At 42.6% G+C, this 27,229-nt stretch overlaps 2 protein-coding genes across 2 annotated transcripts in view; one reads left to right on the top strand and one right to left on the bottom strand.

Moving 5' to 3' along the window:
- The first annotated feature begins 3,876 nt into the window (after window positions 1–3,876).
- Window positions 3,877–9,221, top strand: abraa (actin binding Rho activating protein a). The gene is made up of 2 exons (XM_068594553.1): window positions 3,877–4,836; window positions 7,837–9,221. The coding sequence occupies exons 1-2, from the start codon at window positions 4,186–4,188 to the stop codon at window positions 8,272–8,274; spliced, it is 1,089 nt and encodes a 362-aa protein (XP_068450654.1). The 5' UTR covers window positions 3,877–4,185; the 3' UTR covers window positions 8,275–9,221.
- A 7,436-nt stretch (window positions 9,222–16,657) lies between these two features.
- rims4 (regulating synaptic membrane exocytosis 4) overlaps window positions 16,658–27,229 on the bottom strand; it is a 39,672-nt gene continuing 29,100 nt past the window's right edge. Inside the window, exons 5-6 of the mRNA XM_068594712.1 lie at window positions 25,342–25,481; window positions 16,658–20,909 (exon numbers count right to left, since the gene is read on the bottom strand). Of these exons, the coding sequence (XP_068450813.1) occupies window positions 20,691–20,909; window positions 25,342–25,481 (359 nt within the window). The 3' untranslated portion in view covers window positions 16,658–20,690. The remainder of the gene's footprint in view (window positions 20,910–25,341; window positions 25,482–27,229) is intronic.

Genomic DNA, 27,229 nt, shown 5'->3' with positions numbered 1-27,229 from the left:
TCAGGAGAGATATATAAGCTTTAACACACAAAGCATTGACTTCTATACAATCAGAGGAGTCGCCCCCTGGTGGTCAGGAGAGAGAATGCAGCTTTAACACATGAAGCATAGACTTCTCTACAACCAGAGGAGTCGCCCCCAGGGGGTCAGGACAGAATCGAGCTTCAACACATAAAGCATAGACTTCTATGCAACCACAGGAGTCGGCCCCTGGGGGTCAGGACAGAATCGAGCTTCAACACATAAAGCATAGACTTCTATACAACCACAGGAGTCGGCCCCTGGTGGTCAGGAGAGAGATTGCAAGGCACTTTTTTCTTGTTTAATGTTTTCATTGTTCAATAAACTAAACATAAACTCGCTCGCCATCTACAGGAAATAGAAACCTACGTGTGGTATTTCAAGAAGGTAAATGTGTGTTTGAAAAGGTGAGACGGTGAGAGTGATGAATAAATAATCTGCTCTCTATTCCTGGTTGAAGCTCGGTGATGAATTCATGTGCTCACGGGGCCGTTGCTCCACTCTGCTGATGTCCATTAGTTTCCATCGTGCCAAGAAGAAGAAGCTGACACCACGATGCATTAATTAGTCTGGATAACAAGCTCTCCTCCTCCAGCTCTGTGGAAACACTGTCCAGTGTCAAGGGTCCTCACCAGCACAGAAATACAGACGTGTGTGTGTGTGTGTGTGTGTGTGTGTGTGTGTGTGTGTGTGTGTGTGTGTGTGTGTGTGTGTGAGTGTCAAACAGGCTGTGCGGTTCAGAGTGTGTTTCTCCCTCTGCCAACACACCGGCACTCGGGAACCGACCAATGAGATCTCACTTCTGGCTCGCCGGTGTTTCATTATTATTTGAAGTGTTCACTTTTCAGTTTTATTTTTAGATCCAATATTAGAATCATGAAAATATGAAATTATATTTCCTTTAATTATTTTCCTCACTTCTTTCTTCTTTCTCACACACAGCCAGAAAAATATATATTCATACGGACACAGCATTCATGTTTGAGTTTTTGTCCTATAAATGTCCTCGTTATTTACCGCAGACAATGAGTTTAAAATAGAAAAAGATGCTTATATCAAAACAACAACAAGGAGAAGCTGCCAGCAGCTGCAAGGCCTGAGGAGCAGATGTGGAAGAAACCGCTGCTGGAAGTAAAACTCTCAGTAGAAGAAATTAACAACTGTGTTAGAAAAAATCGACCTCTTTAGGTCTCCTCTGGTTGTATAGAAGTCTATGCTTCATGTGTTGAAGCTGCATTCTCTCTCCTGACGCCCAGGGGGCGACTCCTCTGGTTGTATAGAAGTCTATGCTTCATGTGTTAAAGATGCATTCTCTTTGCTGACCACCAGGGGGCGACTCCTTTGGTTGTATAGAAGTCTATGCTTCATGTGTTGAACCTGCATTCTCTCTCCCGACTGACAATCAGGGGCGACTCCTCTGGTTGTATAGAAGTCTACGCTTCACGTCTTAAAGCTGCATTCTCTCTTCTGACCACCAGGGGGCAACTCCTCTGGTTGTATAGAAGTCTATGCTTCATCTGTTTTTATTATAACACCTGCATGATTCAAACAGACCTCGTGGTCGCAGAGATACACCCTCTTTAGTTTGGGGATGACGTGATCTCTTGCATCGTCTTCATCTATATTTACGTTCATAAACTCAAACTTTAAAACACTGAAAACACATTTTTTTGGGGGCCTGAAGCTTCCTGAAGAGCCCTGAAGCTCCACACCGGCTCCCCGTGCATCACAACCAGCTCTTCGCTGCAGGTGAATAAAAAACTGCAAAGAGTTTTTCTTCCGACAATATGAACCAGCCGGTGACTCACGCAGCTCAGACGCGTATGAAGCTTCACTCTGATCGAGTCTCGTGTGAAACACTTTTCCTCCTCGAAGCCTTCAGGTGCCGAGTCGCGTCTACTGGTGAGCGAGCTGCTGCTGGCATATGGAGGGGAACTTAAAGCACGTATATAAATATATATATATATAATTATATAATTATATGAAGCTATAAACACACTATAAACGCGCTTTGAACGGTTTAACGCAGCATAATGCATTTAAAACACGTTTTATTGGTATTTTTAACGCATTTTTAATGCATTTTTAATGCATTTTTAACGCTACGTCATAAAAGCGTTATAAATGCGTCAACGCAGGATCTAGTAACTCCGTCAATGATGTCATCATGTGTTAACAGCATGTTTTTTCTTCATAGCATATATATGTATTTTAACTTCCTGTTGCTCCAGAGTGCCTCTTATATAGTTCTGACAGCATTACTTTGAAATAAAATAAAAGCCTGTAATACAATAATTTTGCCCAGCACTATATATATATATATATATATATATATATATATATATATATATATATATATATATATATATGCCAGAAACCTGAGCTGATGAACCACTTGGCTTCGACCAGCTGGTTATTTTGGTCCATGGACACTCAGACGACTCGTTGGGCTTCAGATACAAACCTTTGATTATTAACTCTCTGTCCTCCTTATATCAATTTAATATCAATCTTATATATATAATCTTATATATATATATATATATATATATATATATATATATATATATATATATATATATATATATATATATATATAAAGTAACCTATTTATTCATAATATATACAAAAAAAGAAACTCATATCATAATTTACGTATTGCGTAACAGGCCGTGTGAGAATAAACCTCCGGGGATTATAAACTGGAGATTAAATTAAACGGCTTCATTAGGTTCTGTGTTCATTGCTGAATTAAAAAAGACTAATTTTAGATGAACATACAGAAGCAGGAAGTTTATCAGACTCGAACATCTGATGCTGACTATTTATTTAGAGTTTGACGCCACTTCCATGAGTCATGGTGCCGCGTAGCGTTAGCGAAGAAGCTAACATCCTTTTATTTTGAGCTCTAGGTCGTTTTTACTAAAGATTCTTCAAACCGCAATCCGGACAACGCACAGGACGCTTATTATGACATAATTGCTAATACGATGTTTAAAACAGGGATGTATAATAAAGATAAATGATTTTTTGGCCGGTAAAGTGTTCAGTTCACCAGACACTGGCAGAACCCGACAGACAGTTTGTGAGTCATCATCCAGAATTTCACACTGACATATTCACACATACACACAGAGACTGGAATAGGCCCAGTTACTCATGTACACTTACACATAGACACACACATGCAGACACACACACACACACATGCAGACAGACACACTTCAGATTCTGTGTCACATTTAGGATTTCACTCTCACAGTCACAAAGTGATGAAAGCATGCGATAAAGGAAAGTTGTGCATTCGAATGAAATCATCCCTATTTATACACAATGAGCACACACACACACACACACACACACACAGACACACGCGCACTCACAGACAGACACACACAGAAACACGCACACAGACACACACACACAGACATACACAAACACAGACACACACACGCACACAGACACACACTCACAGACACACACTCAAAGCAAAGGCCCATTTATGTTTCAGTGTGTGTGTGTGTGTGTGTGTGTGTGTGTGTGTGTGTGTGTGTGTGTGTGTGTGTGTGTGAGGACAGGAACCTCTGAGTCGCTAAAAACATTGGGCACCTGTTCCCTGGATCCCACTGGGAGAAATTCCACTCCTCAGTCACTGTGTGAGGGTGTGTGTGTGTGTGTGTGTGTGTGTGTGTGTGTGTGTGTATGTGTGTGTGTGTGTGTGTGTGTGTGTGTGTGTGCCAGCAACAGGAATGTTGTCACTGGACTCCGCTCTCCGGTCTCACGTGGACGCCGTGCGACATCGCTTCCTCCGCGACCCCCCGTTCCCTATTTAAAGGTCGGTGTGGAGCCAGAGGGGCTTCATCGGGGGATTAGAGCCAAAGACCTCGCGCTCTTCACACCGGCCGCTCACACACTGACCGACTGACGCTCCTGGAAGGCTGCGGATGTTTGTTTTTTCCACAGATCCACAACGGATATAAAGGCCGAGTCACCTGGAAAGTTTATTTTGACTTTGAAAAAAACCGATCTATTTTAATCTAGAAGTGTTTCGTTTTTACCAAGACACAACCTTTTTGGGGGGAAGATTCAAAGACTTTTTTATGGACTAGAAACCGTACTTTTTCCCCCCACCGAAAAACTAAGTCCTTCTGGTAAACTGCCACCATGAGTAGCGGCGGCACCACCACGGTTTCCCCTCAGGAGCCGCAGGCGTTCAAACGTGCGGCGCGGAAGATCAAATGCGCCGTCATGGTGGCCAACTTGGCCAAGAGCTGGCAGGGTTGGGCCACCGAGCACTCGGACAAGCAGGACTCCATCCCGAGCGGCTGGATGCCGACGTCCGTCGAGGAGGTGGACGAGAAGGAGCGCCACCGCGAGGTCAAACTCACCGTCACGCCGCGCGTGATCTCGGTGGACGCCGGCGTTGACGCCGCCGCCGCCGCCGGCAAGATCCGGACGGGGTCGGTGAGCAAGACCGTGCAGCCGAAACTCAGCGAGTGCGGCGGCGGCGGCGACGTTGTCAACGTCATCCGGGGCAAGATGGAGTCGGGTCCCGCGGAGGGCAAGTCCTTTTTGGGCAACGAGTCGCCGACGCGGCGCCGCCAGCTGAGGGCGCTGCAGAGCGCGGAGGGAGGAGGAGGAGGAGTCGTCCAAGACCGGAAGCTTTCGCTCCAGGAGAAGAAGCTGGGGTCGAGGAGCGGCGGCGGCGCCAACGAGGACAGCGGCCCGGGGGAGGAGGCCGGCGGCGGTGGCGGCGGCGAGCCGAAGACTGAGCAGGGAGACGTGAAGACGGCCAAACTGACCGGCAGGCCCAAGGTAGAGCGGTTCACCTCGAGGATTAAGAAACACGCCGATATCAAGTTACCGCCGTAGTGTGAATTCAAACCGACGCGGAAGTGTCGTCCGCTTTGCAAAAAAGCTAACTTCCATTCATTGGTTGCGGAAAAAACAAGATGGCGGCGTTGACAAAGGACTACGTCCACTTCTTATACATTCACAATGGCTGAAATGACCGTTTTCAAAAGGTGTGACTTATAACTTTTCGGCTTTACGGACCTTTTCAAGCCTCTTTTATCTCGACCAGCAACAGGAGACGGCGGTTTTCAGTTAAACACCTTAAAATAAACCAAATGTTCCTTCCCGGTAACCGAATTAGCAACAGTGGAAAATGATGTCACTAAAAACAAAGAGTGAATGTTGGACAAATATAATTTAGCCAGGAACACGACGTCCAAACGGACGATCGTATCGTTCCATGGCTGCTAGATTCATAAAATAGTTTTGGCTAACGCAGCTTTAGAAGACGATGCGTCAATGGTTTGCTTTCAGCTTCTTCTATTATGAAAGAGATGGAACCTAGTTAAATCAAATTATATCCATCATAGCCACCTATGTGACTTGCAGAAGACTGCTTTCTCTGCAACTACATTCAAAATTATCCTCTTGAATCCAAACACAAAAAAAATGAAGAGCATAAATGTCACACGGCGCGTATGAGCAAGCTGAAGCGGCGCTCCCTTTGATGTCACCTGAAGTGCAACAGTTGCACAACTCCCACACAACAGCGTCTCCTATAAAAAGCTGAAGGAGCCGGTTGGGATCGGGGTCACGGGAGTGCGAGGCCAACTCGTAAAAACTGAAGCTGGCACTGCCGCGCAATGGAATACAGGTCAATAAATCTAGCCGTGCGCTGCAACGTGACCTTTGAACACGAGGTGAAGGGCCACGGACAAGAGAGGCAGTTCTACGGATGAGAAACCTTCAAGAGATATGAGAAGGAGTGGAAGGAGATCTGATTAAATGGCTACAGGTCCATGGGATGTACATTTACTGGCACTTTGTGACATGTTGGTGAGAGGCAACATGTCAACAATCGCTCTTAGTTTGGTCTACATGGACTCAACAATACCTGAGACTCAAACAAAACAGTTATTAATGAGCATGAAGTGGGTTAAAGGTCAACACAACGAGCTCCCATGCGGGTCCACCGGAAAGGGGAGGGACTTGAAATCAAGCATTCTGATTGGTTGAGAGTGAGGCGTTCTTTATTGGGCCATAATGCACTATACACCTGTCTACATTTACCTTAGTGTTACATATCAGTGCACACTCAAAATAATGGGTAGATTTCATGTGACCGTTAGCTTGACAGTTACGACCGACAACTTTGCCTCAGGACACTCTTGAACAGTACATTATTGACGATACAGTCCGGCCTTCTCGTACCTTATTGCTTAAATATTGACTTTCAATACAATATACATTTTACAAAAGTAACAAAGTGTACTATTTAAACATTTGAATAATAATGAATACATATTTTTACTTAAGCAATTGAAGGTTTTGGTTCTAAATGTTCAACTTCTCCATGACTTCTCATACCAAGGAGTATTTATACCTCCTGTACATTAGAAGTGGACGACTTTGAGACGACGTCTACTTAAAAAAGCTGCTTTTTCTTGATGCTCAAGGTTGTAAAATATGATGCCGGTTCATCTGAGCGGACAAAAACAGTATTTCCGTTAAGTGTGTGAGGTGCTTTTCCAAAAGGACAAGATGGGGATCAATTACAGCAACCAGAGGGGAGTGTATTTAAAGACTGAGGGTCGTTAATCAACCTTAATATATAGCCAAAGGGGTGGGGTCGCTGTGGCTCTGAAAGACTGAAAACACCAGGGAAATGTAGTCCAAATAACATTTGACGATACATACATTAGTGTAAAGTCAGCAAAATAATTATATCACAAAAGTCCGAGTATGGGTCAAGCTCCAAAAGCTCCAAAATGCAACTGATTGGCCCAAGCCGAGATAACCTCCCGATGACGTCATCAGGGGTACTTTCCTGTTTAAGTTATAGGTCGCCTGAAAACAATATTAATTGTGTATACTGTACTGTACCTCCCTCGGCTCTCCATCGTCCCAAAAAGATTCATCAAATGGCTTTGAGGGAGAGCGGAGCGCCACAAAACGAAAGGACTGAGAAAGCACGAATTAAAGCGGTTGATCAAAGGTTACAAAATGCCCATAAAACGTTCAGAAACTTTCTGCGCCGCATCAAACACTGTTTTGTAGCCATTTGAGGGCCCTTCAAAACATATAAGTCACTGTGTAAATAACACAATAAGCGGCTATTTTTCATAAAAGCACTGCTAAACAAAGCATTTCTGGATCAAAGAACTTGGGCATGCTTTCTTTTTATCGGGTTTTTGACTCTCCTCAACACCATTCAATAGAAAAGCTTTTTTTCTGGGACTACAGAGAGCTTCATGCTGCGTTCACACCAGTGGTAGGTTGCATGTAAATCAATGCACAGACGCAAGTGATTTTCAGTCGGGCAATGCAAATGAGGCAAAAAAACGTTAAGAAAAATGGATTTATTTCGGAAAAGTGAAGTTGTCACAACGCCGTGTGACCGCCGCAGCAGAAGATGAGCGCTATAATAAATATTGTTGTAGTCGTCATCGATTTGTTAAATCATCGAAGTCCCTTTTAATGAAGAACCTCATTTCCACGAGCGGTTCGTTTGTAAATGCGGCTGGTCAATGAAAGTGGCTAGCCGCGTTAGCTCAACACTAACCCGAAAGTCGCTAAATCCAGCAGGAAAGAATTGTTGCGAAAAACCATTTTTTTGCAGCGTGGTGTGAACACCGCATAAGAAGACGAGTGCTCCAATATCTTTTGCTTTTAAGTGAAGTTATCATTGATTTGTAAAATCATCGGGGTGCCCCTTCCATGAAGAACCTCGTTTCCGCCAGCGGTCCGTTTGAAACTGCGACGCTCTCTAAACCCTGACGTTCTCCGTCTTGTCCCTTCCAGGTCAAGATCTCCACCGGCAGCGACGTGAAGCGGCGCTGGCAGCAGTGGTCCGAGCAGCACATGGCGGGCCAGAGGCTCAACCCCTTCAGCGAGGACTTCGACCACGAGTTCGCCATGGCCCAGCGGCTCCGCAAGGGCGACGACGGCTACGGTCGGCCCAAGGACGGCTCCAAGACGGCGGAGCGGGGCGACCGGGCCCAGCGGCACGTCCACAGGGAGATGGAGGAGATGGTGTGGATCATCCGGGACATGGGCATCAAGGACAAGCAGGGGAGGACCGTCATCTCCTTCGGCCGCCTCTTCGACCGCTACGTGAAGATCTCGGACAAGGTGGTGGGCATCGCGCTGCGCTGCCGCAAGCACAAGATGCTGGACTTCGAGGGGGAGATGCTGTGGAAGGGACAGGACGATGACGTCATCATCACTTTGAGGGACTGAGGACATTTGAGGACACACGCCCCGTCGGCTCGCTCCAGAATGATGACGCTATTCGGGCGACGCTACATCTTTTGCACAAGAACAATGGAGGAATATTTTGAAGAAGCAGATATGGTCTTAAAGAGAGCGTTTCAGACGGAGAGGTCGTTCCTGAAACCACAAAGTAGCCGGTTCGATCCCCCCGGTCTCCTCATAGTTTACATGTTGAAGCGCCCTTGAGCAAGACACCGTCAAATATGAATACAGACACAGACGAATCACAATTAAATTAAAAGTGTGCTAAACTTTACATTACGGCAGAAACAGAGGGTTCAAAATCAATAAAAGCTCAGTTACCATTTAAGTTTTTTTTAAATATTATTATTAAACTTTTATGTTTACATCCAACAAATTGGGGAAAAAAACACCATTTCCTGGAATAATTTTAGAAAACCAGGTGGTTGTACAGGAAAAAAAAATCTATGAACTGTTTTCTACCCAAAAAATGGTTGACATGCTGTTTTTGCAGAAGATAAATTATTTAATAACAAGAAGCTTGAGTTTAGTTGTACAAACCAACAAAAGTAAGCTTGAATTAAAAGATTTTTATCTTAAAAATTTAACTCAATGTTGCCAACGACTGATCAATGAAAGTAGCTAGCAGCGTTAGCGCAACACTAATCCAAAAGTCGCTAAGTGGGGCTCTTGGAGGCCTTTCTTTTAAAGCCACGCCCCCAAAAATGATCCATAAAAATGTTTAAAAAAAACATGGCTATTTTCACAGCTTACATTTGAATGTAAATCCATAAACAAAATCTTCTAAAATACGTCACCGAGCCTGAAATATTCCCGCCTCTAGCAGTTTTGAGACAAAATGATTGTATAGTGAAATGTGTTTTGACCTAAATTCAACGTTTAGGAGACTTAACTGTTTGTGTTAATTAAATGAAACTTAGAAACGTTTAACATGTTGAACGTTGTCTTTCTTGAAAGCCTGAGTCTTCTTACAGAAGAACAACTGAGCCACGAGGACCGTTGGCCATAAATGTAAATAAATACGCGAGTCAGATAAAAACCTTTTGAGTACTGAGACTGTGAAAGTGTGTCACGTTTGCTGTGAGTCAGAGTGTTTAGACGAGATACATGGAAGTCAATAAAGACCCAGATTTAAATGCTGATATCCTGGTTTCTTTTTCTTTTTTAACCCTTAACCTCACAGCATTAAACCATGTTTTCTGAAAATCTGAATGATTATACCCGTATTAAATACTGATGATCTCCTCAACTACAAGGCCTATTTGAATTATTTAAATATATATAATATACAGAAAACCCCCTTTATGTGTTACTGGTATATTGGTTTATGATCACAGAAAAGGAAAACATATATATATCTTGCAAAATCTAATAATTAAAAGTTGTATTTTCTTATTGTAACTATATTTGCTGTATTTGAATTTAATGCATAACATAGCTCTATATGTTGAGAGTATCTGTGAGTAGTTTGGCTTTGATTAAGTGAAGTTAAGTATATTTAATAATTATTAAGACCCAGATGCGGGACGAAGCAGCCAGAGTAGTTTTTCAACTTTAGTGTCTTTTCCCCCCATCAATAACGTATAAATTATAATAAATTAAATATCTTTCTAGCTCATCACATAACATATTTTTTATAAAAACAATTTTTTCACTTTGGCACAACTTCAGTAGTGCCAATAATCACAAGTCAGCCTTTTACAAACAGAGGAAACTGTAACGTCAGAGGAACAGAAGAAGTGAAACATGTTAGCTTTAGCATGTCCTTAAAAACGATTAACCCTGAAATAATCTGAAACAGTTGTGTTTTCATCAGTATATTTCGTTCTGGTGGGCTTGATATGCTAACGTGCGTTTCTTGGATGCTTTCCCCTCGTGTCCTCATTTGTACGATGACACCGCCGCAATGAATTGTGGGCCGTTCGCGCTGAAGAAGTCTCCAGAAGTTCCCGCCGGAGCCCTTAAGCGCTGGCTGATACTGCAGTGAGACGTCTTAAGCCCTGGTGGACTCCGCCGCTGGCAGACACACACACACCGTTAGCAAACCGCCGAGATCTTTTACCCTCTTTTTTTTCTTGCTCTTCGACTCCCACCGACGCTACCGAGGGACTCCGCCGCCGGGAGGCCCCTCGGAGGAGGCGACGGAGGCCCGATCACAGCTGCAGTATGAAGCAACGGCAGTATCTTTCACTAAATGTCTTTTTCATGCATTTGAGTTTTGTTTAAAAAAATATTTTGTGTTACTCGTTTGTGACCCACTTTCTTTTAAGATGCTAACCTCCTATTTTAATTATAAGGCAAAATTATATATATATATATATATATATATATATATATATTTATATATATATATATGTACATACACACATGTATATACATTAAAAATGTATATACATAAAAATGTATGTACATAATGTACATACATGTACATTATATATTATATTTATATATTAATGTATATAATGTACACATGTATATACATTAAAAAATGTATATATGTAAAATGAATATATTACATAATGTAATTATATATATTTTAATACTTTTATATATTTTAAAACAATATTTTTAACAAAATATGTATATAATAATAAAAATAATAATATTATTATATACACCTGTCTACATTTACCTTAGTGTTATATATATATATATATATATATATATATATATATATATATATATATATATATATATATATATACATTAAAAAATGTATGTATGTAAAATGAATATATTACATAATGTAATTATATATATTTTAATACTTTTATATATTTTAAAACAATATTTTTAACAAAATATGTATATAATACTAATACTACTACTACTACTACTACTACTACTACTACTACTACTAATAATAATAATAATATAGTTTGGATATAGTTAATTCCCCACAAAAAGAAATCCTGAAATATAGAAGTAGGAGAAAAGAGGGGAGGCAGAGGAGGAAAGAAGAAGGAAGTGGGTAAGAAGAGAGGAGGAAAGGAGGAGGAAGTGGGTAAGAAGAGAGGAGGAAAAGATGAAGAAGTGTGTAAGAAGAGCCAGCAGCCAATCAGAAGCTGTGGATGATGGCAGTAGAGACATCTGGAGCTTAAAGTCCCGCCCTCTCTTTCTCCCTGTCCGTCATGCAGCCGTCATGCAGCCGTCATGCAGCCATCATGCAGCCGTCATGCAGCCATCATGCAGCCGTCATGCAGCCGTCATGCAGCCGTCATGCAGCCATCATGCAGCCGTCATGCAGCCGTCATTCAGCCGTCATGCAGCCATCATGCAGCAGTCATGCAGCCGTCATGCAGTCGTCATGCAGCCGTCATGCAGCCGTCATGCAGCCGTCATGCAGTCGTCATGCAGCCGTCTGACCGTCATGCAGCCGTCATGCAGCCGTCATGCAGTCGTCATGCAGCCGTCATGCAGTCGTCATGCAGTTGTCATGCAGCCGTCATGCAGTCGTCATGCAGCCGTCATGCAGTCGTCATGCAGCCGTCATGCAGTCGTCATGCAGTTGTCATGCAGCCGTCATGCAGTCGTCATGCAGCCGTCATGCAGTCGTCATGCAGCGGTCGTGCAGCAGGGGGCGCTAGAGGCGGCGCTCCCACAAGCCTCTGTGTCTCTGAGCCGCAGCGCTGCGTTCATGAACGTTGTAATTTCCCCCGTGGAGAAAATGATTTATGTCCCAATTTACATGTTGCAGCATGTGAGGCTCCCGCTGGTTCCACCAATTTTATTTCAGCGCCTGACTTTGTCTCCGCCTTCGTGCATGCAAGTCACGCTGCCATGTGTGTGTGTGTGTGTGTGTGTGTCTTCTCTATCCGTCAGTCTGCGCATGTGCATGCAAGTCATGCCTCAGTGTGTGTGCGTGTGTGTGTGTCTGCCTAGTATGACCTGCCGTGCTGTCACGCAATTGATTTGAGTGTGTGTGTGTGTGTGTGTGAATATGAGAGAGAGAGAGAGAGAGAGAGAGAGAGAGAGAGAGAGAGAGAGAGAGAGAGATAATATAAGCTGATCAGTTTGGTCGCCAGGGAGTTTGGACGTCTGCCAGAGAGAAAGGGGGAGAGAGAGGAGAGAGAGATAGAGAGAGATATAGAGAGATGGAGAAAGAGAGAGAAGGAGAGAGAGAGAGAGAGAGAGAGAGAGAGAGAGAGAGAGAGAGAGAGAGAGAGAGAGAGAAAGAGGGGGGAGAGAGGGAGAGAGAGAGAGGAGATATGGAGAGAGAGGGGAGAAAGAGAGAAAGGGGGAGAGGAAGAGAGGGTGAGAGAGAGAAAGAGAAAGAGAGAGTGAGGGGGGAGAAAGATTAAACAGAACAGATACTATGAGAGAAAAATGTAGCGAGCGTTAGAGGAAATGAACGACGCTGCCGTCACACAGTGAATCTCTTCTGCTTCTCTCTCATCCTGCTCCTCCATCTTTCTGATTGTTGTGTTTTTACCTCCTCGTGTGTGTGTGTGTGTGTGTGTGTGTGTGTTTTGTTTCTGCTGCAACAAGAAGTTTGCATGTTATCGAGGTTCAGAAAAGTTCAGCTGTGTGTTTATTAGAGCTGATTTAAATGATTTAATCACGTTTAACGTGTCTAACAGCTGTTTGCGCTGCTGATGAATTGTGACTTTGAACCGTCTGCATGGACAACGAGTTACACACAAAACACACACAAAAAAATCAAACAATGGAGTTAAACTATTTTATTGACAGCTGGAATAGAATAACAATACACCAAATTGTGCATTTACTCAACAATATAACAGTTTGCCAAATGATCTGCAAATATGCTCGTGTTTTAAAATGACAGTGCGGTGAATGAAAACTAAAAGTCAACGCGTCGTTGTCTCTTTTCTGATAACGTTCAGGTCCTCAAGGTCGTAACGCACGAGAAGCTTAACCGCGCTAAGATTAGCTTATGCTAATATTAGTTTATGCTAATATTATCTTATGCTAATATTATCTAGTGATAATATTAGCTGATGCTAAAATTAGTTTAAACTAAAATTAGTTCATGCTAAGATTAGCTTATGCTAATATTAGTTTATGCTAGGAATATTTTATGGTAAGATTAGTTTATGATAATAGTAGCTGATACCAAAATTAGTTCATGCTAAGATTATCTTATGCTAATATTATCTTATGATAATATTAGCTGATGCTAAACTTAGTTTATGATAATCTTAGCTGCTGCTAAGATTATCATAAACTGATATTAGTTTATACTAATATTAGCTGATGCCAAAATTAGTTTATGAGAATATTAGCTAATACTAAGATTTACTTTGAACGTTACAGCTGATGCTAAGACGCTACAGCCGATGCTAAGATTAGTTTATGCTAATATTAGCTGATGCTAACATTAGCTGATGTTAAAATTAGCTTATGCTAAGATTAGTTTATGCTAAAATGTAGTTATGCTAAGATTAGTTTATGCTAATATTCGGTTGACGTTGACGAGTATTGAAAACTAAAGAAACTAAAAAATTAATGATACACTTGAATCAGTGAGTTGTCAGTTTCATTATGAAGCTACTCGGGAGGAGGGGCGGGGCGGGGGGGGGGGGGTGAAGAATAATACAGTACGCTTGGAGAACCTTACCAGGATGAATTGATTTCACTGACGAAAAGATTGATTTCCCATCAGCATTGCTCCCCAAAAGTTAACCCCTCTCGCATGTCCCTGACAGCACGAGAAGGTCCGTTAAACTGTCTCACGCCGAAAACCCCAAAACATCAACTTCTTATGAATCATATTTCAGAGGCCTTCGAATGGTTTGGAGACGAGGATTTAAGGCTGTGAATGCTGTAGATAAAAAAACACCTTGTATGGGCGAAGTAAAGGGAGGACTTCTTTCGAAGATTTAAGGGTTTGGAGCCTAAATATAAACTCTGGGGTCACCCGACCTTAATGTGAATTCACTGGACTTAGTGTGGTAGTTTTCAATGAGAGGATCTAGCAGACGGCATGAGGTTTGGGAGGTGAGGGAGGCCTCTGAGGGAAAATAGTTTGGGAAGCAAACCGGAGGAGATGAATTGCTTTTGGGATCCACCAGCAGAGGAGATGCAATCGACCCTTTCATCCTCAACACTCCTCCACAAACAGTGCTCTCTTTCTGTATTCAATCAGCAAAATCCAGAGAAGTTAAGACAAAAAAAATATATGGACAATTGAAGTTCGGGGGAAGTTCTTGTTTCATAAACTTCAAAGGGAATTTTACCCAGAATCACTTTTTAGGTTGATTTCCTGCAAAAGAAAATTTACTTTTCCTCCATGTTCGGCTTGTAAGCCGCTACTACCTTTGGTGGTTGTCCCCGCTAGCTACTTGCTGTAGCCAGCTAGTGCTGCTGCTAGCTCCCTGCTAGCTCCCTGCTAGCTCCCCAACAACCCCGAAGGAAGCGGGACCAAAGCCCCGGCTCGACGCCTGACGCGGGCAGCGTGGACGCGGGCAGTAGCAGCAGCAACGCTAGCTAGCTACAGCGGAGAGATAGCAGGGACAACCACCAGAGGTAGCAGCCGCTTATAACCCAACTTTTACGGTACTTGAGTTAGTTTCGTGCAAACGTAGTTAGTTAGGGAGTTTTGGTCGGCTTTAGGACCCCAAACTTGTGGAAACCCAAAGCAGGACTTTTCTCAGCGACAGAGCCATTTACATTGGGAAAAATGGCGACGCCATCTTGGAACACGTGTTATCAATTCTCCTGACACCAGCATGAAGCCGACCAGCTACTGTAGCCTGAAAGGAAACTAGTGAGACGCTTAAAGTTACGGCTGTTTAACACTTGTTTTGTATATCCATGACACACCTCAACGTATTCTTGTGTTGTCCTGAAAAAGTCAGCGTTCAAAGCTGCATTTAAAGTAAGGTAAAAATACTCTTTTAGCCAAAATCTGCAGTTTCTCAAATGGCCACTTGAGGCTGACACCAAAAGTGGCCAATTTAACAGATGAAATACAAGTGTTTTGGTTTTTGAAGCCATACTTTGAAAAGTCTAGGCTTCAACTCGTGTTAATTGTATAGTTGTTTAGATAACTATCTATATAATAGTACCAATAATTCCAGGGCATTAAAATACGAACAAGGCGGCTGAAAATTCAACGTGACTCAAAGTTGTACGTCGTGTCCGAATCAAGAGACAGGTCGGCCTTCATTTAAACCATGTTTCACATCTAAAAGGTCCTCGGCTGAACTCGTGATCTGCTTAATATTCTGGACGTAACACAACCGTCACTGGATATCTTGGGCAATGGCCTCTTACGATGCTGTAAAATTGAGTTGTACTAATGGAAAAAGGTCTGGTTTTGCAGAATATCAACCTGAAAAAGGGCCAAAAAAAACCTCACCGGGACTCCAGTACAATTGTTGGAAGATAAAGCCCAGAATAATCTTTTGTTTTTAGTTATTATACTTTAGTGATAGTTCCTTAAAACATCGACACTGAAACAACCGCAATGTTTGTAAAATTTAGAAAATATGACATGTTAAGAAGACCCACTCTGCAAAAAAGTTCTTTGATTTTTGTTTGTTGTCGGGAGAATAAACAAATATCAGCTTAAATTCATGACGAACACGCGGAAAGATGATCATTCCCACACAGCGGAGGACACTTACATGACTTGAAGTGATGGTGACACTGTAAAAGGTTGTTGTTTTTTTTTTTGCGTCATTTTGATGACTTTATCTGACAATTCTTAGTCCTTTAGCCCTGATGAGATGTATATCGGTGTGTTTAAGGCCTCTATTTACATTACAATTGATAGTAGCACATATTTAACATCCGTGTGGCGGACACAATCAGAACATGGATGCAGAAAAACGTACATTTCGATGAGCTCGTCCGTTTGCCTTCAACGTTACGGGACGCACAAAAACAGACTCGTGACGGGTGAACGAGGAGCTTTTCCGTGAGCAAAATTACACAATCCATTTTTCAATAGACAAACATTCATTACTCCTAAGCCTGCAGGGAATGTGGGCAGATATTTCATCCTGAAACAATTAGCGAAAAGCTTATTTTTTTAAGCGTTCAAACGCGGTAAATCAGCGCTTATCTGCAGCTTTTTTACATCTTGTATCTTGGTCTTTATGGTAATTTTCATGCAATAATGCTTCAGTTTCAGCCGCAGTTTCAGAGTTCTTCCTGCGAGCCGAATGTTCTCTGCTTTTAAGTTGCTGATAGAACATTTGAGTGTAAACTTTTCTCTTTCATTGGTCCTTAATGGGGAAATCAGCCCTCAATATATATTTAAAGTTTAAAATTTGGCACAAACGAACACACAGAAACACATTCCTTGGCTCTCAGTAGGAGGAGTCAATTGATTTTATATATATATATATATATATATATATATATATATATATATATATATATATATATATCTTTTTTATACATATATTTTTTGTATACAACTTCTACAATCTTTCAAAAACAAACCCCTTTTGTACGAACTATCAGGCAAGTCATTGATTAAAATCCTTTTAGGTTGTGAAAACCTTGAAAACATAAAATTATAACGTTTGAAAGAGACCACATGACGATCCTGCGGGAATCAGGATGAAAACTAACCAGGAATGTGCTGCGGTCAGGTTCTTGGAGCTATTTTTCAAGGTGTTTTTAAAGGGTGTTCAAAGTTTATACCTGAAAAAGGAGCACGTTAAGTCCCTTTTTAAATCATACGAATCCTGCGTTTCCTCCTGGACAAGCACAGCTTTATGACATTAAACATGTACTGGTTTCATATACAAAACACATGCCAAAAGATAACTTAAATTGTCACAGATAATAATGGATGAAGCCACTGGCTGAGAATCGGTTCAACTGAGAAAACAAAACTGCAATGCCTGGATGTTCTTTTTTTGATTATTGCTTTACAGAATGTAGCTGTATCTTTGTTGGAAATAAAATACAGTATTAATATCCCTGCAACACTGCTACTGGCAAAAACAGAGGCCACTTTTTTTTTTTTTAAAGAGTGTAATCACTCTAAATTTGTGTTGTTTAAGTAAAATATTAGTTGATTAGTATAAAACAAATTGTATTCTGAAATTTTGCTTTAAAGTAAAAATCAAAAAAAATGTTTGTAGTTGTTATCGTCTGTGAAAATAAACAATAAAGTTTTGAATCTGAATCTCACTGCTACATATTTATTTTATCCCTCAATTTAAGCCGGGTCTCAACCCAACTTTTGCTGCGATGACACCGAAAGAGTTGCGAAATATTATGTAAAGTCAATGCACGGACGCAAACTGTTGCGGGAAAGTGAATTCGCCAGAGTTGAAATATTTGCCCGACGCTGAGTTGCGAAAGCCGATCGGCGTTGAGAAGCTGCGCCTCTTGTGACCGCCGTCCTAGCGTAGCTGAATTCAACATGGCTGCCGGTCCGCCTGAAGGAGCGCTGGAAGCGGCTTCATTCAGACACTCGTCCTGGAGGAGTCGGAGCTGTGTGCGAGTACGGATAATATTATGAACCCAGACACGGGGCGCTGGATGTTTTTATGTTTGTGGGACTTCCACAACAAGCATAAAGCAGAAATAGTTGTTAATGTTTCATGGTCGATAGCGGAAATTAAAACTGTTTAACAGGAACGTGACCGGCCCAGTTTAGGTTAGCTAGCGATGCAATATGCTAGTAGCTACAGGAACGTGACCGGCCCAGTTTTGGTTAGCTAGTGATGCTATGTGATCGTAGTGACAGGAATGTGACCGGGTCAGTTTAGGTTAGCTAGTGATGCAATATGCTAGTAGCTACAGGAACGTGACCGGCCCAGTTTTGGTTAGCTAGTGATGCAATATGCTAGTAGCTACAGGAACGTGACCGGCCCAGTTTTGGTTAGCTAGTGAGGCTATGTGCTAGTAGTGACAGGAATGTGACCGGGTCAGTTTAGGTTAGCTAGTGATGCTATGTGATCGTAGCTACAGGAACATGACCGGGTCACTTTAGGTTAGCTAGTGAGGCTATGTGCTGCTAACTTGGGGTATCGAAAAAGCGAATTAACAACATAAAGTCGAGCGAGTAAAATCAGGCGAAAAAGCGTTGTGAATATTCGCAAGTGTTTTGGTGTGAACGCAGCAATACTGTCTTTCATTTCTCCGCCACCGCGTATAGCTCATGCTTAGTCTTATCAAGTAGGATGATAATTAGTTAGAAGTTTTTAATCAGTCATGCGGATGCTACCAGCTAATGCTACAATCTTACGGTATAACTAGCGTGGATATCCCTTCCCTCCCTCAGAGATTTAACGTTAATCAACTAAGTTATTATAGATTAACTTTGGCTCACTCCAAAAAGACACTAATATTTACACGTAAAAAGACATGAGGAATCATATTGGTCAAAATGAAATGCTTTTGTTTTCCAATAAATTATAAAGGTCCCTACAGTGTGCACATGGTGTTCCCTTTTAAATTCATCCTAATTTTGTGACCTTTTTTTTTGTTAATCTGTAAAACCTGACGTCAGTTCAGACAGATCCGATTCTTTGGAGGATGCAAAAAGTACATTTCATGCTTCCTTCCACTCTCTTTTTCCTCTTCCTCCCTCGCTTCCGCACCGAGTCGCAGCGCGGCTAATCGCCGGCTGGATTAAGGGCTGTAATTTAGAACGAAAGGGACGCTCGTAATCGAGGACGAGGAAGGAGAAGACACTTGCTGGTAGAAATTGGCACAGTAGAAACTGTTATTAGACAATTGTTAACCAAAGCTTTTTTCTTTTTTTTTTAATCTATCTCAAAAATCTACTTGTAGACTTACTATTAGCTAAAGAGCTAACTACAATGACACTGGGATGAACGGCGAGTTCTGAGCCGAGCTTCTATCTCAATGCTTCTGTCTTTTCTTGTTTGTAATATCCGCCCCTCCTCCTCCTGTGGACATTCACAACTACATTGAGGGGAATTGAACCATTGAAACCTCGCAGACCCCGTTCACACCTGGCCGTTCAATGGCTGTCGTATCCTGATGAGGTTCAACCATTTTGATGGTTGCTAAAAGGTGACCTAACGCGACGTATCTCGCGCATACAATCCAGTTAGGTTTGGCGGGGGCACCGGATATCAGACATGGAGTTATGCACCTAGACAGGGTTTGATAAAAAAAAAATGTTTTTATCTCATCTGGCTAAAACGTAAATACGTCCTTGAAGTTAGATAATCACATTTCAAACCGTATTTGATGGTTCGTTCGGCTGCTCGAGTGAGCCACAAATCTCTGTTTGGATGCAATTTGCTACAACCAGGTGAGATGGGGGGGTCTTACATGGATGACTTTCTCCAAAAAAAACAACCCCTAGGCTGCTCGTTTTCCACCCAAGCAAACGCAACAGTCATCTAATAAAGCGATTCCTACGAGAGATGACGAAAAAAAAGCTGAATCGGTGAAAACAGCGAACGTCACCGATCGATTGGAGTGAAATTTCGACCGGCTTTTTTTGGGGGGGTCTTTGGGAACTCGGGAACCTGCTCGTTCTTCTTTGAAAAAGCACATGAATCCAACTCAGGGACCAATTAACACCTGGCGCTTCAAGTAAATGCAATTAACTTCAGCCTGTAGAAGAAACCCAGCGGTACTCCGGATCCTCGAAGATCAAGTCGAGATCCGGAGGATGTAAGGGGCTTTTCCATTCACGCCTCCACTCACACGGTACCAAACGGACTGAACATTTAAGGGCCGAACGTGTGACACAAAAGAACAAAAACAAGTCAGTGTTTTGAAAAAACCAAGGTGTCTTGGTTGGTCAAAACGAACAAGCTACATATATAGCTATAAAGCTACATATATAATTATTTCGTAATAGTCTTCTGTAGTCCCGCTGATCCATTCATGCTCTTGCAACAAAAAAAAAATGGTCGATGTCTCAAAGCGATCTCTCTCTCCCTGTCTGGCTCTGGGCTCGGTGGAGAGAGACAGATGACGCTGGAGAAAGACGACGAGCAAGTCCCGGGAATGAGAATCAGGTCGAAGGCGGCGAGAAGTCGAGCGCTCCGCGACGGTCCCGATGGGAAGCGATCGATGTCGGCAGACCGAGGCCGTCCTTTGAAGCCTCCTCATTAAAGTGTGTTTTTTTTTTCTTTCTCGTTTTGTTTGTTGTTCCCTCATCAAAGAGATCTGAGGAGAGCAACATTCTTCCTGTGAGTCTGAGGGGCGGTCAGTTTGCAACAACAACAAAAATGTGCTTCCCGTGAGTCTGATGCGATATCCAAAAAGGAAAGAACAGTATGTTTCCAACGACGGCGGACTCGGTCGTGAAGTCCTTTCCCAATAATTCGGGTCCCGCGTCCGGTCGGATCGGTCAAAGGTCCCTCGAGCGAGATACTTAACACCTACGCACCACCTGGCGGACCCCGAGCGCAGGGGCTACAGGCTAGATATATATATATTTTTTAAAATGTGTCTTCAGATTCAGACATTTTCCTCCTGGAGTCTTAGGACCGCTCGCAGCAGGGCCCGATGGTGCTCTCCAGGGACATCTGGGAGGAGTGGCGGATGAGCGGCGCCATCGTGGGGTCCACCATGGAGGAGGTAGGGAAGAGCTTGTACCAGCCAATCACCATCGCGCTGAGGTCCAGCTCCTCCAATAGGATTCGAGCCACGCCCATGAAGGATTTGCGGTCCATCCGTCCGTAGTTGCCCCAAACGATCACCTGCAGGAACAAGGAGGGAGATATTATGCATTCGTACAATTTTTTTTGTGTTTAGTATTTGGCAATTTGAGTAGTAACCGGATAAGATTTGCTTCGTCATTTTTGCTGCAGTTTTTTGGCACTTTTTCTCGGTGCACTTTCAGCTTTTACACAACGTATGCTACGAACACGAGCGACAGATTTAACATCATACAAAGAAAATCTAAAGGAAACATCGTGTAGATTATCATGAAACCCAAATTTTAAAAATAGTTTCAAGGCCTGGAAAAGTCCTTGAAAAAAAATACAATCTCCAAATTGTAGTAAAAGTCGTGTAAATGTGTTATATTCATGTGTTCATGACGTTCATTTAGTTTGAAATAATGAATATGCTTTTACTAGAAAGAGGCTTAAAATATCAGCAGCATACATACAGGCATCTATATAAATGTTTATTCTTTTAATCAAACTATTGTCTCTCATTCATTTGTGTCATTTAAGGTTCACTGTATGCTTTGAATCCTCATTGTTAGTTTAAATACTACATTTTATCGCTTTTTACTGTTTACACACAGATTTCACACAATGTTTGCTCAAGGACATTTAATTTAAAGTCATTAAAGATGTGAAAATGTGGTAAAAAGTAATGGAACATTTGCGAGTGTCTGTGTGTGTGTGTGTGTGTGTGTGTGTGTGTGTGTGTGTGTGTGTGTGCGCGTGCGAGTGTGTGTGTCTGTGTCTGTGTCTCTGTTTGAGTGTCTGTGTGTGTGCGTGTGAGTCTGTGTGCGAGTGTATCACACACAAACAGACACACACAGACACACAAAGATACACACAAACACACAATCACACACACATATACACACGCAGACACACACAAGCAGACACACACAAGCAGACGCACACAAACACACGCAGTTGCATGCTCACACATACACACATACATACAAAGACACACACAGGCACACCCTCTCACACACACAGACATACACACTCGCACACACACACACAGGCAGACAAACACCCAGACACACACACATGCACGCACACACACATACACACACACACACACACACACACACATATGCACACGCATACATGCACTCACAGACACACACACCCTCACACACAGCAGGTGCTGCTGGACACACAACACAGGGTTCCTCAGCAGAGAGAAGAACTCCAGCGTGTTGCACTGAAGTGAGAATCAGTGGATTCAGTCGATGGATGAACTTGAGTCGAAAAGAAAGAACAAAAGCTCTGAAACACCAGAAAGTGGGACAGCTAACTTATCTGGACGCTCCAATAAAATTACACAACATGGTGAAAAGCACTTTAGTTCACTTCTTGGTTTTGGGGGCACAGACTGTGAACAGGAAAGGGGGCGTGGTCACTGTGAGTGATGTCATCCGTTGATTGGTGGACATTTTGAAGCCTTTTGGCGATTTCTGACATGCAGTTTGTTGTAAGTGAAGTTTCTTTATTTGCAGTAAAGTCGTGGCGCCGAATACACCTCTGGGCGGGGCAGCGATCTGTCAATCACATTAAGCCCCGCCCTAAAGCATCCCCTGCTTTATTTTACTCTTAAAGGACCATCATTTACTGAACATACATCATGCTGTAGTGAAGAAAAAATTGTATGTATCTCTTCACATAGTTTAATATGATATGATGAAGATGATGCTGGAAGGTTTATCAGTTTGCAGTTGGTCAAGTAAGCCATAAAGCATTGAAGATACGGATTGAATGCTCTGCGTGTCTTTATCTGAGACTCTCAGTTTTGTCACCAGAAACTCCCCCCTGGTTAGAAGAGACAGAATCATAAATAACAAGAGATAAGAGCGATGAACGCTGGGTTTCGCTGCTTCTCCCAGCTCTGATAAAAACAAAAGAAACTCATATTTATGTGGATTTAGAAAAAAAAAGAAAATAGCTGAAAAATACATTAACGGCTGTCACGCGCTCGGGGACAAATATTGTGACTATGAAGAGCTGTTATTGTTTTTTCCTATTCTTAGTTTGACATTTATAGTTTTAAACTCTGGTCTCGTGCCATTTACTTCATTTTGCAACTCTGGTTTGTTACGTGTATGAATAACCTTTTGAGAGGAAGATAACGGTGGATGTTTAAATAACAACCTGATTGAGATCTTTTGCATCCAGACACGCAGCGACATTTAGCTCAAACCTAACCAAACACACCGCGGCATTTAGAGAGCAGAACTAAACTAGAAAGTGCATTTCTTGCTTAAAAATGCGTTGGAATGCAAAAAGTTGAAGCTTAAAGTGAAAATATTTGAAAAAAATAGATGATTATAGCCAAACATAGTGGAATATAGCTTAAAATAGCTGAAAAAAGTTGAATATAGCTGAATATATTTGAAAATAACAGAATAGCTGAATATTTAATGCTAAAGCATTCCAACTAATTAAAGCGATGAACGGGCCCTCACACCATCAAGGGAACAATGGCTGTTCATGAGTCATAAAAGGGGGTGGAGCTTCAGTGAAGGGGGTGGGGCTATGAGTCAATGAAGCATGTACATTTCCTACGGGGACTTTTTATGTTTAGGAAATTTGCAGCAAATTGTATTGAAGTATGTATGAAGTTACAACTTCCTGTTTTCTGTCAAATGGCCATTTATTTTTGGCGCCACAGAAAAAAAATAAAGCAAAAAATGCTGACTTTTGAAACATTGTGATTGCAAATGATCATTATATTGTTGTGATCAAATCTGAGGAAGAGTTGGTTAATGTGCAGCACTTGTAAAATAGGCCAAAACGGCACAATAAATTCAAAATGGCTGACTTCTTGTTGGTTTTGGGGTATACCGCTAGGAGCCATGTTGGTGCATCTCCAAGTGTTACACTTGCCCACTAAATGTCATGCTAGTGGGGGTGACTGTGGCTCAGTGGTTACCGGTTCGAGCCCCAGCTCTGCTAGTCCTTGTCGGTGCGTCCTTGAGCAAGACACTTAACCCCGAATTGCTCCTCGTTGCTGTGTCTACAGTGTATAGCGCTAAATGTAATGTAAGTGAAACCTCAAAGAGGGGCTTTATTTATCCTCCAATAGGCGATTCATTTAAGAATTTCTCCAGTTCTAGCTAGTGACTGCTGGTCGTTCAGTGCTAATGAAAGACGTCAGAGAGGACGAGATAAGGGAGAACAATGAGATGGGATGGTGCAGAGCGGAGGAGAAGAGAAAGACGGACAGCCAGTAATTAGAAAGGAGGTGCTTAGCGACTAATTGCGCGTCGACAGCAGCAGAACGGCGTTCGGCTGTGACACAAAGAGGTTCAAACCGGCAACCTTCAAAACCCATTGACCTCACATCTGTTTACAACAAACACACACAAACCTCCACTTTCTATAAACTGTATGTCCGTCGTTGGTGTCATGGAGTTCATTCTGCGGATCCTGAATACATTCCCGGAGTGTCGGCGTTTGGCAATTTGCTTTTGGCGAATCGGGAAGTGACAAATTGAAAAAAAACTGCTGCTGATTTCAGTGATTTTCATTATCCAGCGTGAACGAGGTTGATGAAAGTCGGAGGACGGCGACACAGACAGCGGATAATTAAGAGGGAGGCGTTTAGCGGCTAATTACACAACGACAGCAGAGCTGCGGGCCTCTCGACCGAAAACACAGCACTCCTTCACCTGCTCATTACTGAGGAAACACACATACGAGCTATGACAAATATGCATGTTGGTGTTGTATATGTACTACCCTTAAAGTGTTACAAGATATGAGAAAGGGCGGTGAATGAAGACATTTATTCATTCAATCAAAATCGTTAAGCAATGATGGACTAAAAAGAAAGGCGAAAAAGGCTTGAAGAGAAAGAATAAAAAAGGAAGCAGGGAAGAGAAGAAGGTAGAAATAAAGAAATAAACAAAGAACAGTGATATTAAATTAGGGAAAGAGAGAAAGTGAACAAGGAGGTAATTATAGTAAGACAAAAAGAGAATGTAGTGGCGCTATGTTTACGTTGCGGCGCTAGGTTGCGGCGCTAGGTTGCGGCGCTAGGTTGCGGTGCTAGGTGGTGGCGCTAGGTTGTGGCGCTAGGTTGCAGCGCTAGGTTGTGGCGCTAGGTTGTGGCGCTAGGTTGCGGTGCTAGGTTGTGGCGCTAGGTTGTGGCGCTAGGTTGTGGCGCTAGGTTGCGGCGCTAGATTGCGGCGAGGAAACCCCGGCAAGGAACCATGGCCTCTCCCGCCACCTTCACCGCTGGCAAGCTAACAGCTAGCGTACGTTATATTTGCATGTCTCTCTGCAACTGCTGCTAAATTTAGGAAGAAAAGGAAGAATCTATCGGCTCATAACTCACACTTTACGGTCGTAATACCTGCAGAGCTCATGCTGTTAGCTTTCTCATTGCGCACATGTTAGCATTTAGCTTTTAAACGCCACAGACTGCAGCTTCATTGTCTTTTGCCGGTCCGGCGTCTCTCACCTGCACCACTTTCCCCTGCGGGCTCTCAGAGAAGACCAGCGCCTGGTTGTACAGCGGGTCCAGAGACTTCCTCACCGACTTGGTCTTCTTCTTGGCCACGCAGGTCCCGTTCTCCAGGAGGTAAACTTTGATGTAGGCCGCTGAAAAACCACAGCGAGACAACAACAAAAAGCTGAACTCGAGCGTTGAGGGACTTCAGGGGGTTGGAGTCTGACGGGATCAGAAGTGGTGTGTTTGGTGTCGTGGATTTGATGCAGTACAGTGTACGAGAAAGACAAAGGGTTTGACAGTTTGCTTGTTTATCTGCATGGGACTGAAGGATCACACTACTGTCCTTGAAAAATGAGTAAAAATGTCAAATCGGTTAAGTTGTTGATTATGAGACGATCTACCAAACGAAAGTTGACTGAATAAAGATTATAAGTGGACATTTTCACCAAGACGTCACCCATTGGTGCGTTTGACGACGGTTTTGTGACGACGGTGGAACCAAAACTGTACAAGTAACGTTCGTGAATGGAAAACACATCGTGGACCACAAGTACAACAACAAGTACAGCGTAGCTTTCCAGTCTTGTAATACATTTATTAATCTCACTTTGCTGCTATGACACAACTGCCAAAACCAATATTATGTCGCACTCACACTCATTTTTTGTATTAGTTTTTTGTATTTTCGTATTTTTTCATCCGGCAAAAGTCGTGGATATCACCTTTGTGTTGTCATCACCTCTGTTCCAAGAGAGCTTTGCCGATACTATAAAAGGTGAATTGTCTGGAAAAATCCCTTTTTTGAACAGCCGAGCAAGCGCACCTTTTTTTATTCACTTGACCCAGATGAAAAAACTAATATCTGATAACAAGATCAAAGATTAGACCGCGTGATGATTATATGGAGCGAGGCTGACCTTTGCCCTCATACCATACATGTACTTCCTTCCCTCCTTGCGTCTCTCTCCTTCACTTCATGTCTTTCTTTCATTCACACCAGACGTCTCTCCACTCGTTCGACGTGTTTCTTATCCTCTTTTATCTCTCTCTCCTCCCAGATTTGTCTTTTGTTTTTCTCCTCTCTGGCTGACAACGTTTTGTTCTCATGCAATTAGGATCAATGGTTTAATATTATGCAACCGCAGAGAAGAGGAGGAGGAGGAGGAGGAGGAGGAGCGGGGAGGGGGGCTACAATCAGTTATTGGTTTGTTGTTACACAATCAGACGAGCTGCAGAAAAAAATTGACGACGGCGGCGGAGTCGCGTCGACGTCCTGCCGGCCCTGTTTGTGAACGCCAAGAGATGAAACTGATCTGATTAATTAAGCCGCTGATTGTTCGCTGGATCGCTTTCGTGCTCGGGGTGATTGATCGTGGCTCTCGTTAGCAACGAGCTCTCCGCGACCGCGAGACGCTTCAGGTGCAGCGATGCGTGAAGAGACGAGAGAGGTCTCACTGAAGCAGCATCCAGGGAAGAAATACATACATGAAGGAAATGACCAAAAGGAGCCCTGTGGAGGAATCTTACCCGCAAACTAAACTTGTATTTTCTCAATCAGCGTTAAAGAATCCCCATTTATTTAAATATAACATGTTGCTAAAGAGGAAATACATTATTGTCACTATTAGGAAATAAATAGTTGTATAGCCCTTTAACCACTAACCCCTGGTCCTATTTATGGGTTGAGTTGTGTTTAGAGGTTGTACATGGATGTTGTATATAATTATAGCCCTGATTTTTATGTTTAATTTGATATCTAACATGTTTTTTTGGGGGATTATTTTGTCCTGATTTGTACCATGTGACCTGAAAAAAAAGCCCCCTAATTAGAGGACCAGGGGTCCCAAAGACGAACACCATGCGAGGGTTAAAGGATTCGTTAGAGATCCAGAACCAG

This window comes from Clinocottus analis, unplaced genomic scaffold, assembly GCF_023055335.1.
Source record: "Clinocottus analis isolate CAN_PGR_092001 unplaced genomic scaffold, fCliAna1.0.p SCAF_3, whole genome shotgun sequence".
Lineage (NCBI taxonomy): Eukaryota > Metazoa > Chordata > Actinopteri > Perciformes > Cottidae > Clinocottus > Clinocottus analis.
Note: the sequence above shows the minus strand (reverse complement) of the source record. Positions and strands in the feature narration are given on the sequence as shown.